The 19,249-nt window shown below is 35.8% G+C and overlaps 1 protein-coding gene across 1 annotated transcript; it reads left to right on the forward strand.

Moving 5' to 3' along the window:
* Nucleotides 1-1,936: 1,936 nt before the first annotated feature.
* LOC111509720 (protein GPR107) lies at nucleotides 1,937-11,087 on the forward strand. Its single transcript, XM_023165519.2, has 6 exons — nucleotides 1,937-2,255; nucleotides 3,167-3,277; nucleotides 3,422-3,567; nucleotides 3,771-3,918; nucleotides 7,321-8,255; nucleotides 10,737-11,087. Exons 1-6 carry the CDS (start codon nucleotides 2,160-2,162, stop codon nucleotides 10,885-10,887), a joined length of 1,587 nt encoding a protein of 528 aa, XP_023021287.2. The 5' UTR covers nucleotides 1,937-2,159; the 3' UTR covers nucleotides 10,888-11,087.
* Nucleotides 11,088-19,249: the final 8,162 nt, after the last annotated feature.

Here is a 19,249-nt window from a genome sequence, read left to right on the forward strand (position 1 = left end):
CAAGAAAATGTTCATAAAGTCAATCAGGAGCTTGACAAGCTTTCGCAAATGCAGCCGCTCACAATCTGAAACTGAACACGAGTAGATCCCAATTTCTACTGATGGGTACGAAACGCAAAAGGACTCAAATTGAAGGTCTCATCGATGTACGACTTGGTGATGATACACTCTCAATAGTGAACGAAAGCAAAAACCCAGTACTGTGGTTTTACTCCGACCTCAGATTCCACAATCATGCTGGTGTAATTTGTCAGAACTCCTATAGTATTTGAAAGGGTTATATTTTTAGTAGTGAATAATTTTTAGAAAACATAGTTTTTGGCTTTCTACTCCTCCGTTATGATACAGAAAAATGTGGGAATCTTTCAAAGAAAGAAAGGAAGTAATCAATTTTTAAAGAAGTAACTATATACATAGATGTGTGGACATGCAAAAAAGTAACTTTCAGACACAAACTGAAAGAAAGTCCTCCTGAAACAGCTACTTTCATATAAACATTGAATTACACGTAAGAAAAATTCTTTCCAAACAAATAATTTTATATGAACACTGAATTATACAGAAAACACTCTTTTCTACTCAGTTTGTATTCCAAACAAAAATGATCCGATAAGCCATAGCATCAAGTTTGGCCAGCAAACCCTCATGCCACACACGGTCAAAAGTCTTAGAAATATCAAGCGCAGCAGCTTTTGAATCTCCATGTTTCTCGATTGGGTTATTCCAAATATGGGTGACATACGATAGGAGGTCAGCTGTTGATCTTTGTTTCCGGAAGCCATATTGATAATCGCTCAAGATGTTGAATGAGCCTTTCAAATATTTGAGGCTATGGTGGTTTACGATTTTCTCCATGATTTTTGATATCACTGATAGCAAAGCGACTGGTTTATAGTTATTTTGGAGATTTTTCTTGCCCTTTTTTGGGAATAGGCTGAACGCGAGCAATCTTCCAACAAGAAGGAAAACCCCCTTTCTTGAAAGACAGGTTGAAATGTTTACAAAACACTGGTGTGAGTCTTTTCACAGAAATTATAAAAACTATTCCAAAATATGTTCGAAGACATTTCCAGTAACTTCCAGACATTTATCAACCCTCTTCACAATTTTGTAAAATTCATCAATGTTTTTTAGTGGATTGGTTGAAATATGAAGGTTACCTAACAGTGATAATTCAGTGGTGATGCTATCGTGCCAGTTTTCATCGACAAGCATTTTAATCTGACATATATATTATATAACAAATAAATTCACTATATATTTTGTTTATTTCATAGGACTACAGAAAAGTCCGCGATAGCCCATGTCTATCTTTTGAGAATGGTGAGAATTGGAATTGATATTGGTAAAGAAAGCTTCTGACTCTCTATGTCTCTACCTTTGTACAAAAAATGTGGGAAACTTTCAGAAGAATGAAGGAAACAATGAATTCCAAATTGAACTGTTCATAAAAATTGTGGAGATCATGAATCACTCCCAGATAAACTACAGATACAACTGATTTTATATAAACATTGAATTAAATGAAAGAAAAAATACTTTGGAAACAACGTTTAAGTGAACATTGAATTATACAAAAATTACTAATTACTTTTTACTGGGAACATGCATTATGGAATTGAATCATATATGATTCACAGGAACGATACATAATATAGTATATGAAAAAAATGAAATTTCACCCACTTGGAACACTGTCATCATCATCTCCAAAATCTGACATGACATTACGACTTTATGTCACGGTATGAAATATTTGTTGTCACTAGGGTTAATTTTTCAGTTACACAAGTCTATGCAAGTTTCTGAAATTTTGATTGATATAATATGGAACACGATTATATTTAAAAAGTTAGGAAACTGAAATATCTAAATTTCATGAGGAAAATAAAATTTCTATTGGCAACTCTGCTCTTTCTTATGAGCCTTGAATGTCAATAGTAATATTAAGTAGGCAATGTCAAATGTCATATAATTTTTGGAGATTTGTTGATTTTTAGTTTAGAATAAGAAATATATAAATTGCAAAATTAATGAAAATTCTACATTTGGAGAAAAGGAATAACAAACTTTATCGAACTGTTTCATTCCAGTAGTGCACGGATTCCGATTTATTTTTACAACTAGTATGCCATGTATGAATCAATAAACCCAGGCAGATGACGAAAGCTATGGATATTTTAGTCATATACTCCTTAATTTTATGTCTTTGTCCTATTTTGAGCTGGGCAAGAATACATAATTTGGATATAACGGTAATTCTTTTTATACTATTTTTACAGTGGTTTTTTGAATTTCAATATGCAGAAAATTAACCTAACTAGACCAGGGCCTCAGTCAGCTCCAGTTGATTTCACTACCTGTGATGTTCCTGATATCATTATATATTAATTTATTTGTGAAAATATCGAATACAGAATGAAATAGTGCCTCTTTATGCAAGTCGTTAGCCTTAATGTTTACTGAAAATCTCAGTATCATTTCTAATTTTGGGTACTCATACCACAAGAGAATAATAATATATGATGGAGTTAGCCGATAATTGATAAAAATCTATAACGTTCAAGTATCACTATTGTGAGATTTTCACTGGACAGTTTACAATACTTTTCTCAAGCATTTTTATATGACATAAATACCTAATATTCTCTAAAGCCGAACAAAATCATTTCTCAGCCTCCATGTGTGAATATGTGACTGATGCTTTTTTCTGTCTTTCATGGTTCAACTGCTATCAATCCAAAATATAAACTTTCAAATCATAATAAAAATCTGACACATTTATATAATAGAATATAATTTATACATCTGGAAATGTATGTAAAGCAGTAAAAACACATTGACATCACCCAAATTCATCAGACTAATCAGAAACAAGGCAATAATAGTTGAAATGCATTAAAAAATGGTTTAAAGATGAAAATTCATGTGTACTATAAAGGCATGTTAAACTAGAAACAGCTTCGATGTATAGAGCACAAAATTCTCTATCAATCAGTATATACCACTACACAGTAGAATAAAAATATATTGGGATATTGAGCTACAAAAACACATGACATTAAAATTAACAGAACATTCAAAACAACTTATAGTGGTTCTTTCAATGTGTTTCATATATTTTTGACAACGTTTAAATCTGTTTTGACACAGTTTATATTTTCAGAATGATGCTAGGAGATACTTTGCTCTCAGTTCTTTTGGATTCTATTCCGGAGGTTACTTAGAGGTGGAATTGATCAATTTCAGAGCTAACCCTGAAAACGATTCATCAGTGGTAAGAAATAATCTTGTAGATTCTATAGCATTTGTTGATAACTCAACTAAGTGAAAATAAATGCTAATATCCAAATGTTAGATACATTTACAAAGTACGTTTCTCGAACTTTTCCATTGCATTATCAATAACAAAGAAATTAAGTTTGGTTTCAGTCTGGATAAAACCATAAATGATGGTATGAACCCTTACTTGGAAGGTCACCAAGATCACTGCATTCTTCAAGATCCTGTTGAAAAACGTGATGACGAAATCGTTGTCATTTTCAAGCTAGATCTCAAAAATGAGAAGTAAGTATATTATATTTTTACAGTTATTTTACACACATCAGAACTACTTTTTTTGATATATATATTATGGTAGATATCTATGAATATACTTCATGTTCTGATGATACCAACTTGGTGGGTAAAATGTGTTAGGAAAACTAACGGAGTGTTGTTATAATATGTATTCAATAACAGAATTCTAGTATTATATTTTGAATTTGCAGGTTGCGAATTGACTGCAGTGAACCGAAGAGTGTTCATATTTATGAGAACAAAGATGATATGGCCAAATCGGCTATTGGTACATGTAGAAATTTGAATTTTGACATAAAATCAGTAAAGCGCAATGGACCAACTTATTACAATACCTCTGTAAGTATGTTATTCTGCTATAAGATCTGTTTGGATTTTTTAATATGACTTGATTGATTTTGAACATATTTCAAAACACTTTGTAAGATTTTCACAAAACAGTTTACAAAACCATGAATACATGTTGTCTTAAAATTTCCATGTTCTAACATTTTGGGTTTATTGCGTCCACGATCATTCCAAAAGAAATATTTCAAACCATTGGCTTGCAAATGTCATTAGAGTTTTTTATATAGTCTGATCCCCAAAGTATGCACCATGTGGGAAACTTATTTATTAAAGGTTTTTCGACAAAATGTTATTCCTGATGAAAGTTTGTGCATCCCCTGAAACTAAACATGCACCAACAAAATACAGTAAATCATACGTAATATACGAGGAGCCTCCAAATATTTTATTTTGAGACAAGAGTAAAGTTCTCTTATTTTGAAAAATCTCGGGAAATGTTATTTAGAAAAGTTAATCAGCATTGAAAAATACATCTAGATTTGAAGTCATGGCCATTCAAGTGGAGTTTTATTTTTTTATCCATTTTTTAAAAATGGGGGACTACGAAAAAAAAATCTGAAACCATAAATAGACAGCAACCTGTATACGACGGTTTATTTCAAAAGCCTGCAATATTACAAATCACACAACTATGGTGTTAACCACAGTCAATTTTTTTGAAGCGTAAAATAATTTTCAAAGTTTTTGGTGCAAAGTTATTTTTATTTTTTGTCAACACCAAAAATTACTCAAAATTATACAGTATTGTAACAAGAACCTAATATTCAATATTATCAAATCACAAAACATCGAAATAAAATAGGTATTTTGGAACAAACTCATTGATTTTCTGGAGATTATTTTGGAGAATTATTTTGGACAAGAAAATCTCTCAAGTATGAAGCAATCCAATTATTTACCACGTCTCTAACTCCAATATGGTACAATTTATCAAGTACGAGTGTATGTTCGATTGTTTCAAATGCCCTACTGAGATCAAAGTATAGGGTTATCAGGCGTTCTTTCCCATTTAATGCAGCGTAGATATTCATACACAAGTCTGCAATTGCTGTAGTTGTGGATTTATTACTTCTGAATCCATTTTTATAACTTGATAGGAGCTTCTGGCTTTCTAAAAATGAATTCAACTGGATATTAAATGAGGCATCAAAAATTTTTGCGAAATGTGTCTAAAGACATACATTTCGATAGTTTATGTCCTTCCTGCATCCTTTATTTTTGTGAATCGCGATTGACTTTGATGTTTTCAACATTTCTGGGTAGATTCCTGCCTTGAAAGATTCATTTATAATATGTGACAATGGTGTACTTATTATTTCTTTGACATATTTTATAGTTTTCCTGGAAATTCCATCTATGCCTTGAGCTTCTTTACGTGTGGTTTTCATAATATAGTCTTCAATGTCTTTGGGTGTTGTTGGTCCAAGAAAGAATGTGAAGTTATGGTTGGGAGATAATCTAACTTCAGAAAGATTAGGTTTAGGGCTAGGGATATTCATAAAATGGTTACTGAAAAGATTACAGATATTTTCCAGTAACTCACTTGTTTATAATTCAGATAAAACAGTGGTTATTCAATTTTGTAATTGTCAAGAAATTCTTTACCCACTATATATTGATGTGGATAATCATCCAATTCCATTGTCGAAAATTACCAAGTTTTTGTGATACAAACCTCAACTTCAAAGCATATTGCGATTGATCCATACTAAAATTGCATGCTTCAGCATTTAAGCTACAAAATATTGGCTATACATGTCGATTTCCTTCAACAGACGCCACTCATACAATTAACACTGCAAAAAAATCATGTCAAGTTCCGCTAGCTCGAGGGAGGATTGTTCTGAAAGATCTTAATGTTGCAGGTCCTCTTTTGTTTAATGTTTTACCAGCTGAAATGAAAATGCAAAACATCAGAGGGGTTATAATTTACCTTTAAGTTTAAGTGACTATTCCTAATACAATCATCTATAAAATTATCAAACAGGAAAATAGATAATTCGATTTAATTTGACTTGAATACTTTATAGATTTGAGCAATGTCGGAGGACAGTGGGACGCGCATGGGGTCTTTCACCCCGTGTGGTCACTTGGATCTACACTGCAATAATAAGACCTATTTTAACGTATGGAGCCATTGCATGGGGACCGAAAGTTCTACAAGGAACAGCCATTCAAAAATTATATCAAATACAGCGAATGGCTTGTTTAAACATCACAGGAGCCATGAGAACAACACCATGCGCGGCAATGGAATTAATTACGGGCCTGACCCCTCTTGATCTGTACGTTAAGGAGGTTGCCTTGACCTCGAAGTAGGAATGGGTCAATTGAACCCAGGTTTGTGTTTAATAAACCCTACAAAATACATATAAAGCAGAACGTAGTCAGATGATACAAATGCAATACGGATTTACACAGACGGCTCAAAAACCAAAGAAGGCTCAAGGTGTGGAGTGTACTCCAGATCACTAAGCCTAAGAATTAAGTAGGGAAGAAATACCAGTGAACAGACAACGTTTAACCTCAGGGCTAGTACTAGAGTGTCACCAAGATTTAGCCAAAGCCTCGATAGATAATAATATTATACTGAGGTGGGTTAAAGGGCACGACAGGAGTAAAGTTAATCGCATTGCCAACTCTTTAGCCAAGGAAGCGGCTGGACCAAGAATTTTAGGACCCAGTGGCACCTACGGCCTGATGACTTCAACAATTCAAGTGTTACTAGTCAAGTGTTACACCCATGCTCAATCCTTAAAGAGATGGGACGAAACCAAAGGATGTAATCTTGCCAGGATCACCTTGGGTGACCCTGGGAAGCTGGCGCCGAAGAAATATCTACGCTTAACAATAGGATTTCTGACTGGTCACTGTCAACTAAGGAAACACCTCCATAATATGGGGCTGGTGGACACACCTCTATTCAGGATGTGTGAACAGGAAGATGAGACTGTCAGGCATGTCCTGTGCGAGTGCCCGGAGTTATCGTCAATAAGAGAGTGTGTGTTCGGCAAGTCTTGGCCTACACCTGCCGATATAAAGGAGATGTCTCCCAGTGACCTGTCCACCTTCCTGGAGAGGACAGGATGGACGACGACCTAGGAGGACAACTCCTCGGGATACAGATACGTTATAGATTTTCATCAAGTTTTGCTCTGATCTACCAAATATTTTTCGTTAATTTAAGAACCTGCCTCAATCATAATTATATGTGCTTACAAGGACTACATTAGTGTAAATAATTCTGACTTTTGTCATGTATATAAAATTTTCTCTTCTGCTTACAAAATTAACTGTTATATCAACCTTTCAACTTGTTAGAGTGAGTTCTGTTGAAAATATGTAGTTGATATACATTTATGTAAGTTTCTGAGTAATGTGTTTATTTTTCAGTTTGTTATGGCCGTTAAAACTTTGCAAGAAGAGGGCCTCTACAATCTCTTCTTTCACAGCTGTCCAAACTACAATGCAAATACAGAAACATTCGTTGACTTCACTATCAAGATAATTGAGCAGAACCCCACTAGCTATCTCTCTGCTGGTGATATGCCCCTACCAGCCCTTTACTGCATGATGTCCATATTATTCTTATTATCCGGCATGTTCTGGGTGTTTCTCCTTCGACAGTCCAAGCACCCAGTTTTCAAAATCCACTACATGATGGCCGTGCTGGTGTTTTTAAAAGCTGTTTCACTAGCCTTCCATGGTGTCAACTACCACTACATAGAAAGACTTGGAGTGCATCTAGCGACGTGGGCCATATTGTTTTACATAGCGCATTTGCTGAAGGGGGCTCTGCTGTTTGTTATTCTCGTTTTGGTCGGTACTGGATGGACTTTCATCAAGCACGTGTTAACACAGAGGGACAAGAAACTTTTCATGGCGGTAATTCCACTACAAGTTCTCGCCAACATGGCGGAAATAATCCTCGAGGAAAGCGAAGAGGGTGCGAGGGAATATCTAGCGTGGAAGAATTTTGTTATTCTCGTCGACTTGCTCTGCTGTGGTTGCATAATGTTTCCCGTGGTCTGGTCCATAAGGCACTTGCAGGAGGCGTCCCAGACAGATGGCAAAGCGGCAACGAACTTGCGGAAGCTCAAGCTCTTTCGCCACTTCTATGTCATGTTGGTGTGCTACATTTATTCCACCAGAATCATCGTGTACTTGCTGAAAATCACAGTGCCTTTTCAGTTCGGTTGGTTGCACGAGATGTTTCGCGAGATGGCGACATATGTCTTCTTTGTGCTAACCGCCTACAAGTTTAGACCCGCATCCCAGAATCCTTATTTTGCTCTGAGCGATGATGAAGATGATGATGTTAATGAAGTGTGAGTATTTATCAGATTCGGTGTCTAATTTCGATAAACTTTGAACTTTTTGTAAGTATGTTAATAAAAATACACCTACCAAAATTGAGTGACCAATTAACGTGTCATAGATAAATGTTTCCTGAACGAAGTGGAAAACTTTTGCTACTATGAGTAAAGTATAAATCAAACAAATGTGTTCCAAACAGTAAACATGTAGAAAACAGGTAGTTTGGCTTCCTATTTCTTCATTTTTATACAAAAAATGTGAGAAACCTCCAAAGGAACAAAGAAAACAGTCAAGTCCATAATGAATTCTTCACAAAAACGTGTAAATTATGCGTAGGAGTTACCTTCAGAAATAAACTGTAAAAAACCCTCCTGAAACAACTACTTTCATGAATATTGAATTACACAAAAAAATTACTTTTGAAATAATTACTTTCATATCAACATTGAATTATACGTAAATCATTTTTGAGTTATGACATGAAATTTCACTTACATGGAACACTATTTATTGCCTTCAATGGCGGACTTCAAAGTTTTGGGAAAAGACTCTTGTCTTATTTCTTCATTATCACTTTTCCTTCTTTCACAAGTTTCTTATATTTTTCATATAAAGGTCGAGGAGTAAAAAGTCAAAAATATACTTTCCCAAAAAACTAGTATCTGCTAAAAATATACTCATTTCAATTCAAATAGTAACCAATAAGGTACTTTATCAGCAACTGAAGACTCAATAGGAATATTTACGGTAACAAAATTTGGAAAAATTGAATATTTTTTACAGCTCTTTAGAAATCAAATATCTGCTTGTATTAGCCTAATTTTAGTTGAATACTTACGATTCAGATTCAGTTCCGTTGACTTGGCTATCATTATGTACTTATGATGCACTGTTTGGAAACCTTTGTTGTAGTAATGAATATTACTGGAGTTTTTTCCCAACACCAAATCGTTATTTTTAACACCTCGACACGTGTTTCGATCACCAAGTGATCATCTTCAAAGAGGAAGTTTAAAACTGACCTAATCTTCCTCTTTGAAGATGATCACTTGGTGATCGAAACACGTATCGAGGTGTTAAAAATAATGATTTGGTGTTGGGAAAAACTCCAGTAATATTCAATATAAAGCGTGTAAAAATGAACATCAACGTGGTGTTCCACAAGGCTCCGTAATTGGTCTCACGTTGTGGAACATATACTATGATGGGATACTAAATCTGATGGTCCCTAGATAATTCAAGCTGATAGACTATGCATATACCTAGCCGTAGTGGTGTTAGAAAAAAATTAGGAGAGTCTGGTAAAAACTCTCAGTGGAATTGTGAAGGATATAGCCGAGTTGATGCCCCTCAAAAGTTAGAGGTAGTACTGCTGGCAGCAGGCAGGAAGCTGAAAAGTATCATGACTGAATTGGAATGAAATGAAATGCTCTATTTATTCAAATAGGATACATCCTAATATATACAATAATGATAGTAATGTTAACATTAATAAATACATATAAATACAATAATACAAAAAAGATCTACTTATATTTGTTGATAAGTAGTCTTACCTACGATGATTGAAAATACAAAAAGAAGAATACTAGTAAAATCTTTGCAGTGAAAGCTGCAAGAGACAGAGGACGAATCTTGCTTGGAGGTCGCTGTAAAAGTTTACTTTTGCATCAAACCATCATGGGGACCCTTGTTTACCTTCGATATTGGTTGTTTGAATTATCTTTGATGTGTTGTTGCTAAATATACAAGACCTAAAATGTTGCAAAAAGATTGGACGTAGTACCACTGATGAGATTTATGATCTAGACAAAGAATACGAATCTCATAAGGACGATTTTGGTATGTCCTAAAATTTATAGTTCCTATCCTGACCACCAGAGAGCGATGGCAGTAAGATGTCGGTATTTAATGTGATTACCAACAGAATTGGGTAGCAGTCGCTGACAATCAGTCGGCCTGATCATATCAAAGTCGCGATGTACGCCAATATTAAGTTAAATTGAAAGGCCGAGTGGTTGTCAGCGACTGCTGACAACCACTCGGCTGATAACCACATTAAATAACTACATCGTATTACCAGTGCGCTCTCTGATGGTCTAGGTACTATAAATTCCAGGATAAACTAAAATCATGTTTATGAACTTCTATGGGGTTTGTATTCTTTGGTCTAGATCATGTATACAATGTTTTGAGACTCATCATTCAAATAAGCCTTTCAGCCTTTTTGTTGAATGTCTGGAGGACTATTGTGCATCTTCACAAATGCTTTTTCAGTTATTCAATGTCCTAATTCATTTAATCATAGTATCGTTTACATGGTTTTACCATACAAGATTATAGTTGAAACATCATCTTCAGTTTTGAAAATTATTTGATTTGTTTTCTAGTAAAATTGAAACAGACTCTGTTGTATGACCATTTTACTGAAATATTATCACATGTTCAAATTGAAGTTGATTTCGTTTTTTAAACTGTCCATACTTTCACAGGCTTACCGAATCAGGGGCTTTGGAGGGTTTGAAGAAGGTGAACTCCAGAGTAGTCAAAGTGCCTCTGAGCCAGCAGATGCTTACTGAAGTGACAGAGGAAGAAAAAGACGCCTTGCTGGGCCAAAAAGAAAACAGTCATGAATACGATTGATCATCGAGAATGAGCTATTATTCATTTAAGGCACTACTTAGTTGTTGTCTACTGTGATAGAATTCGAACTCATTCATGAACTGTGACTTCTGATATTTTACATTGTACGTTTGCATGTGATTTTTTTCAACACTTGGTTTCTTTGAGTAGGGTAATGACCTGATATTGTTTCACAAATGAAATAAAATACTTATGACTAAGATTGCATTTTATTGAATTATCAATGTAAATGTCGAATAACTGGTTTACTGATCCAATTATTTTTTTTGAAGAAGGGTAGGTTGGTAACAGGATCAAATTTTAATTAAAAAAAATAATTTTCTTGTCAACGTCTACAATTAATTGAATTCTTCTTCAGGGCTCTGTAACAAAGAATTTTTATAAAGATACCCCCCACAAAACTTATAACTGTTGTCATTTCAATTTTACGAGGAATCATGATTTCTCAATTAAATTACTCACCGAAAAGAAGTTTGTTCGTATTGAAAAAAAAAATCATTTTAAAAAAACCTCAGATATATCAGTCTGATGTTTTTTGAAATCGTTATTTTTTCAACACGAAGATATTTCATTGTTACAGAACCATAAAGAAGAATTCAATTAAATTTGAAACGACAAAAAACATTATTTTTTTTAAGAAAAATTGTTCCCTAACCCTTCTTGAAATTAATATCAAGGAAGTGGTAATTGACCAAGTATATTGAGGGTAATATTATTAGAAATTCTGTAGACAAACACTTGTGGTGTTAGGAATCACACGTTAAAAGAAAAGACCTTGTTAACCCTTAGTTCACACAAGTTTCGACTTATGAGGGTTGTCGTTCGTAGGGGTGCGAAAGCTGGTTAACGAAAAAAACATAACATATTTTTTTGAACTTCAAATAGGGAGTTTCAAACGGAATAATATGTTGAGAGTATGCAGTTTTTCAATTGTTGAATTATTGATAAAAGAAATTTGGAACCCCTGACGGAAAGGTGTTGAAAACACCTTTTCTTCACCAGAATGAAAAGGCCGTCTGTCGAAGTGCGTTTTGTTAATCAAGTTAGCATCATTAGGAGATTACTAAAACCATAACTGAACTATTGAAAAATAATTAAATCAAAATCTTATTTCTTTGTCTTGATTTTGTGAAATAGAACGTCTTAAATTTTCGTGCACTAGTAAGTGGTTACTTTTGATTCACCAAATATTACAAAAAAATAATTCAATAATAGAAAAAATATAGAATAGAATAGAAAAATAGAATAATTTCGGATCAGAGCCTATCTCTTCAACTGATCACAACTTGTCATTGTAATTGACCATCTCACAGACACGGACACTCAAATTGTCAATAATGGCGTACCTCAGGGTTCGCTCCCACTCTGCTATTTTTACTTATGACTTGTAGAATTCAATGGAAGACTGTAATCTGCATATGTCTGCCAATGACTACAACTTCTATTCAAACTCTGAGCTTGAGATGGTCCTTTTCACCAGGAAAAAAAGTTTAACGGGCTTAAAACCTCCCGAAATTTTCAGAAGCAAAGTAAACTTCTCTGAAGAGGTGAAATACCTTGGTACTATCCTCGACAAGAAGCTAACATGGAACTCTCATCTACAGAACAGAGCAAAAAGAGCATACGTGGCTTATGAGCAATGTCGGAGGACAGTGGGACGCGCATGGGGTCTTTCACCCCGTGTGGTCGCCTGGATCTACACTGCAATAATAAGACCTATGTTAACGTATGGAACCATTGCATGGGGACCGAAAGTTCTACAAGCAACGGCCATACAAAAATTATATCAAATACAGCGACTGGCTTGTTTAAACATCACAGGAGCCATGAGAACAACACCAACCGCGGCAATGGAATTAATCACGGGTCTGACCCCTCTGGATCTGTACGTTAAGGAGGTTGCGTTAATGGCCATGGTACGATTACGCTCGGCTGGTGTAAACCTCGAATTTAGAATGGGTCAATTGAGGCTGGGCCTATGGCGGGAAGCGCTTACTGCGCAACCTCTGCTGCAGGCAACAAGTGATGCAATTGAACCCAGGTTTGTGTTTAATAAACCCTACAAAATACAAATCAAGCAGAACACAGAGTCAGATGCTACAAATGCAATACGGATTTATACAGACGGCTCAAAAACCAAAGAAGGCTCAGGATGTGGAGTGTACTCCAGATCACTAAGCCTAAGGATTAAGTGGGGAATGGGAAGAAATACCAGCATGGTCCAAACAGAACTAGCTGGTATCTCAATCGCCACAAAAGAAATAACCAAGAAAGGAATTTCTGGCAAAAACATAACAATATGCACTGATAGCAGACAAGCACTATTAGCCTTGAACAGACAGCATGTTACCTCAGGGCTAGTAAGTACTAGAGTGCCACCAAGATTTACCCAAAGCCTCGGTAGATAATAACATTATCCTGAGATGGGTTAAAGGGCACGACAGGAGTAAAGGTAATCGCATTGCCGACTCTTTAGCCAAGGTAGTGGCAGGACTAAGAATTTTAGGACCCAGTGGCACCCACGGCCTGATGTCTTCGACAATTGCGGAACTAGTCAAATGTTACACCCATGCTCAATCCTTAAAGAGATGGGATAGAATCAAAGGATGTAATCTTGCCAGGATCACCTTGGGCGACCCTGGGAAGCTGGCGCCGAAGAAATATCTGGCGATGACCAGGAAAAATCTACGCCTTATAGTAGGATTTCTGATTGGCCACTGTCAGCTAAGGAAACACCTACATAATATGGGGCTAGTGGACACACCTCTATGCAGGATGTGTGAACAGGAAGATGAGACTGTCAGGCATGTCCTGTGCGATTGCCCGGAGTTATCGTCAATAAGAGAGTGTGTGTTCGGCGAGTCTTGGCCTACACCTGCCGATATAAAGGAGATGTCTCCCAGCGACCTGTCCACCTTCCTGGAAAGGACAGGATGGACGATGACCTAGGAGGACAACTCCTCGGGAGGATGTACAATGGGTCACATGTGGCCTAAGTGCGTGGGCTTACACTCACCCTCCCTACTCTACAGATACAGATACAGAACTCTGAGCTTTGCCAAAAATTTGATAAGCCGACAAAAATATACAACGATCTTACAACCAAGAGAGAAAACAAGGAAAACTTTCTACTCCCAAACGCCTTGATAAGTTTCCTGTATGTAGGTAGTGGCACAAAGTGCATTCATTCTGTCTCTGAAATTAAATTCCGTGTTATTTTTGACCAGCAGCTCAAATTCTCCAGTCAGGTGTTATCGCAAAGGAAACCCAGCTCAGCTTCAGAAAACTATTTCCCTTCAAACGAGGACCGGACACTACCATTAAAAATGCTTTGCAACTCTCTTGTCCTCTCGCATACTAACTATGCGACACACAAAAATAGTGTCCAGAATGGAAAAATAAATTCCACATATGCCACTCATCTAATCACATGGGGACATGAGTTCAACTATGAATACAAGGCCCTCCTGTTCCAGAAGAAAGGTTTGAAACTCAACCTGTTGGAGAGGATGGAAATCAACAAATTCAAAAACTCGCAATATCTTTACGAACAATTTAACTGAATTGAATAATTCCAGGTCAAAATAGTTAAGTATATTTACTCTATTAATTAGTTTTAATATGGATTTTTATCAAGTATCGGCCAATTCTCTTCAATCATTCTAGTTACGATTTTTGGGTACCTACTGTTTATAGCACAATTTTTTCATTAAAAAACACGCTTTTTGGTTAGGCCTTAGGCTCAAATTTTATCTTCTCCCTAGCTCAAAACTTTTTTCCTATGTCCCAATTCTTGTTTTTTTCTTAAAATATTTCTCTCTGACCTCGTTATCAACTCAGTTCCCGGAAATCGCAAGTTTCATCAAGCTGCCCTTCATGCAATTAAGATGACCGTTTCAATAATATGAAATGACATTAAAATCAATTGCATTCTCTGGAAAAATTTATTAAAATACACAAAAGAATGCGCAGCAATAAAAAGTCCGCTGCTATATTTCTCTCTGTGAATTTACGAGTGAGTTGTACGAATGATGACCGTGGGAGCTATGTTTATGGAAAATAAGTGATGACCAAGGTCATTAAAAAACTTTTTGTCTTCATGTCTCCCCTGATGTAGATTGAAGCCATTCATTCCAGGGGAAAATACATTTTTGGGTATCTGGAGTTTAGTAGTTTTAAAATAATCAGCATAATCGGTTGATACAAGCAAGAAAATGTTGTTTCAATGTTGCAGAATTACACAAATTAAATATATTATGTTGATTGGTTTCTTGCCACAATGTTGCAGGGACATACCAGCAACGCTATAACGGCTGGAAAAGCAGCGTCCAATTTAAAGTTACAAAAGTTAGGAGCGTTAATTATCCAGAAATACTTATGTTTCCGTACCTTTTAAATGAAACTTCTAGTCAATTTTCAGTTTCAATATTGCTGAAGCAGAAATTAAAAATGCCTTGAATATTTCAATAGCATCCTCATATACAGGGCCATTCAAATTCGTTTCTGTACTTGGGGATCTTGTAAACGATAAGAGATAGAGTGTCGGTTAAATTATGGCAAAGTTGCGTATTTTAGAGACCTATTCAATGATGTAAAGAAATCTTTTGGTTCTGGAGATATAAAGGAAAAAAAAAAAAACCAAATTATTTTTTGCCTGTATCTTCTTTATTCGCAGACATATTGAAAATCTGTCCACATTTTGCTATTGGAACTTGATGTGGGCTCTCAGAATATATCCATGAATCTTTTATACAGGGTGTCATCTGACTTGGGCCACCCCCATCTTTGAAGTTTTAAATACGAACCTGTATTTTTTGTTGTAGTTTTTGGATCGTAGACGTTCACTTCATACTGAGAAATTAAATTCAATCTTATATTTTGAGATTTTTCGGTAATATTCGATTATAATTGTGTCAATTATTCCCTTTCAAATTACGGCCCTGGAAATTGATTGACTGAGTTGAATAAAAACACAATAGCAACTTTCACGTCTTCCTATGTACCGTAAAGTTTTTCGAGGTTTTTTTTTTAATTTTTAGGTACCTATTCATATTTTTTCCATTGCTCTGAGCGTTTTCTACAATGAACTTCGAATAAGAAAACCTTTTATGATTATTTGAAACATATCTACAACAAAAATATATTATATGTGCTTTAATGAACAGAAAAAAGAATGGTAGCAATAATAACATCCGAAACGAACACTATGATTATAATGAAAATTGAAACGAAGTAAGTAGTTTATATACACACAAAAATTAATTGTGCAATAAATGTTCGAATTTTGGAGTCCGTCCATTTCGAAACAAATAATGGGACAATAAGATATGGTCTGCAAGATCACCAGATCTTACTATTTTGGACTATTTTCTATGGGGGACATTGAAAAATAGGATTTACGCTGGCAGAGAGATAGAAAGTGTGGAAGACTCGTGATTGAGGATTTTGAATGATTTCACAACAATGCAGCAAATAAGTGTATTAAGGGCAATAAATAATATGAAAACCCGAATTTGAAAATGTCTCGAAATGGAAGAACTCCAATTCGAACATTTATTGCGCCAATAATTTTTTTTGGGTACCTATATAAATTACTTCATTTCAATTATCATTACAATTATAGTGTTCGTTTTGGATGTTATTATTGCTATCATTTCTTTTTCTGCTTATTAAAATACATATAATATATTTTAGATATGTTTCAAATAATCATAAAAGGTTTTCTTATTCGAAGTTCATTATAGAAAACGCTCATCAGAGCAATGAAAAAAATATGAATAGGTACCTAAAAATGAAAAAAACTCTCGAAAAACTCTACGATACATAGGGAGACATGAAAGTTGCCATTATGTTTTTATTCAACTCAGTCAACCAATTTCCAGGGCCGTGATTTAAAAGGAAAAAATTCACACAATTATAATCGAATATTACCGAAACATCCCGAAATATAAAATTGAATTTCATTTTTCAGTATGAAGTGAACGTCTACGATCCAAAAACTACAACAAAAATACAGGTCCGTATTCAAAAATTCAAAGATGGGGGTGGCCCAAGTCAGATGACACCTTGCATAAAAGATTCATGGATATATTCTGAGAGCCCACATCAAGTGCCGATAGCAAAATGTGGACAGATTTTCGAAATGACTGCAAATAAAGAAGATATAGGCAAAAAAATAATTTAGGATTTTTTGGTTTTTCCTATATATCTCCAGAACCAAAAGAGCTATATTCGATTTCTTTACATCATTGAATAGGTCTCTAAAATACGCAACTTTGCCATAATTTAACCGATACTCTATCTCTTATCGTTTATGAGATCCCCTTGTACAGAAACGAATTTGAATAGCCCTGTATAAACTTTTTGCTGAGTATTTTATGATATTTTCAGGTGTCCTCTCAATGGATTGTTCTGAGGAAATCCCTCATTTTTGAACCAGTTCTTCAGTTCTCTTCTCTGACGATCTCTTTATGAAAGTTTCTCCGTGTGTGTTTCCTGGTATGTTTTCTCAGTACTTTATATATAGGCGAGTTGGCTGTTCTTGTTCATTTTTCACTGCCTGAACCACTGTGCATGCTGTTTTAGGTGAGTGCATTGGCTTGGGATGTGGGGGTTGAGCAAACCGGACATCGGATGCCTGCTTTTATGTAGCCCCGTTGTGGTTCTGTTATTCCCTAACTGAATGATGGCATTCCTTAGGTGTGTGTATCTGTGCCGAGAGGATGAATGACACTGAGCCTATCAGCTGTCTCTACGGAACCTTCGAGATACCAGGCGCCCTCTCGTCGTAGCATCGCCTTGTCACGGTAATGCGGGGCTCTGCCGTGATTGACCTTCTTTCCCTAGCTACTCGTAGGACTTTCATGGACAGAGTGAATTTAAAAATTCTTTCTGACGCTGAGTCTACAGAGGAGATGTATGTCGATTTCAAGACTCCAACTGACCTCTCTGTAAATTTAGATCAGGAGCGAGACCTTCTCAACTCTCCAACTCCTGATCCAATAACTGAACTGAACCTTGCGTGTTGCGGTGGAGGGTCGAAAAGACCCACACACTTTGGACCTAACCTAACCTAACCTATCTCCTTTATCACCTTAGATTGTCAAGACTCGGAACCGCGCACACAATCATCTCTCTTAATATGAATAATTTGACTGTCGACCCAATTCAAAAAAACCCTTGCAGAGCGAACAATCAGACACATTAGTACTCGAAAAAACTAAAAATTATTACGCCAGTAGAAAGGCAGAAGAAATTCAAAAACACAGGGATGATTTCAATAGAAAAGAACAGGCAATGAATAATAATTTAATATTACCTACCTTCCTTGATGGTACACAAACAAGGTCAGGTAATCCAATTAGAAGAAACCAAGCAATGCCCACCAATAATTAAATAAAACCAGAGTCTAATACCAGCATCATAGTTTCTGTGTTGGAACCAACAGGAATATCAACTCGAGCACTGTGGCCATTACCACATCGCCTTTAGTAATGTCTACCGCAGTAGAAGTCGAAAAACCTGGAAAGCAACTTTCAAACAGTTATCTCCGGCTGTGAAAGCTCTTATTCATTGATCAAGCAAGTAGAATGTTAAGAATTCTATCAAATTTGGAATATCATTCACATACATGGAGTTCTATTTTTCAGAACATTCTGAAGCTGAGGGATTCTGGAGCAATGAGCAGAAAAGAGCTATCCACGCCGTAAATTCATTGTTGTAATGCATTGTCCTTTATGAGGCAACAGAGATGCGAGCGTCATAGAAGAGGCGAGGTTGACGAGCCTCTCATATGCGCGCATCCGTTAGTCTACGGTGGTTCATGAGAGATAATTAAGCCTCCAGCTGCGTTGTGGTGATTTTTTTGCAGTGCCTCTTGTGAGAGTTTAGTACATTCGATATTTCAATGGAGAATTAAAGAAGAATCTGAACTTAACTTTTAAATTCAAACATCTTTGGAAAAAAATTAAATTCATTTCGACTACAGATACGAATATAAGTTGTAACGAATCTGAAGCCGCCCCTGACCGACATGCCGGCTGACTCAGCGAACAGACACATGACAACACCGCGAAAGAATGCAGTCGGGAACCGTCGGTAAAACTCTAGAACCGAACCGACTACAGATTTCTAGAAAGGACCGTTACATTATATAAGCACGGCTTCCCGACTCAAGAGGGCAGTTCAGAAAGTGAATCGAGCGGCTAAATAATTTGGTGTGCGATTAGTGAAAAATTGTTGTGAATAAATTTGTTCAAGACAGTTAATTCATTAATTTGTTACAATTGGTGATCAAAAGTGGATTTGTAAAATAAATATGTGAGCGCTTGGTTGACAATCTTTGTATTGCGGTGAAATTGAC

Source organism: Leptinotarsa decemlineata, unplaced genomic scaffold, assembly GCF_025532065.1.
Source record: "Leptinotarsa decemlineata unplaced genomic scaffold, Ldec_3_MD MMD2_P_RNA_scaffold_2, whole genome shotgun sequence".
NCBI lineage: Eukaryota > Metazoa > Arthropoda > Insecta > Coleoptera > Chrysomelidae > Leptinotarsa > Leptinotarsa decemlineata.

Excerpts from the sequence above, each read along its gene's own strand:
- LOC111509720 (XM_023165519.2), top strand. The coding sequence starts at position 2,160 with ATGACGAAAGCTATGGATATTTTAGTCATATACTCCTTAATTTTATGT. Across the intron at positions 3,278-3,421 it reads CTGAAAACGATTCATCAGTG|TTTGGTTTCAGTCTGGATAA; the intron begins GTAAGAAATAAT and ends AAAGAAATTAAG. Across the intron at positions 3,568-3,770 it reads CTAGATCTCAAAAATGAGAA|GTTGCGAATTGACTGCAGTG; the intron begins GTAAGTATATTA and ends TTGAATTTGCAG.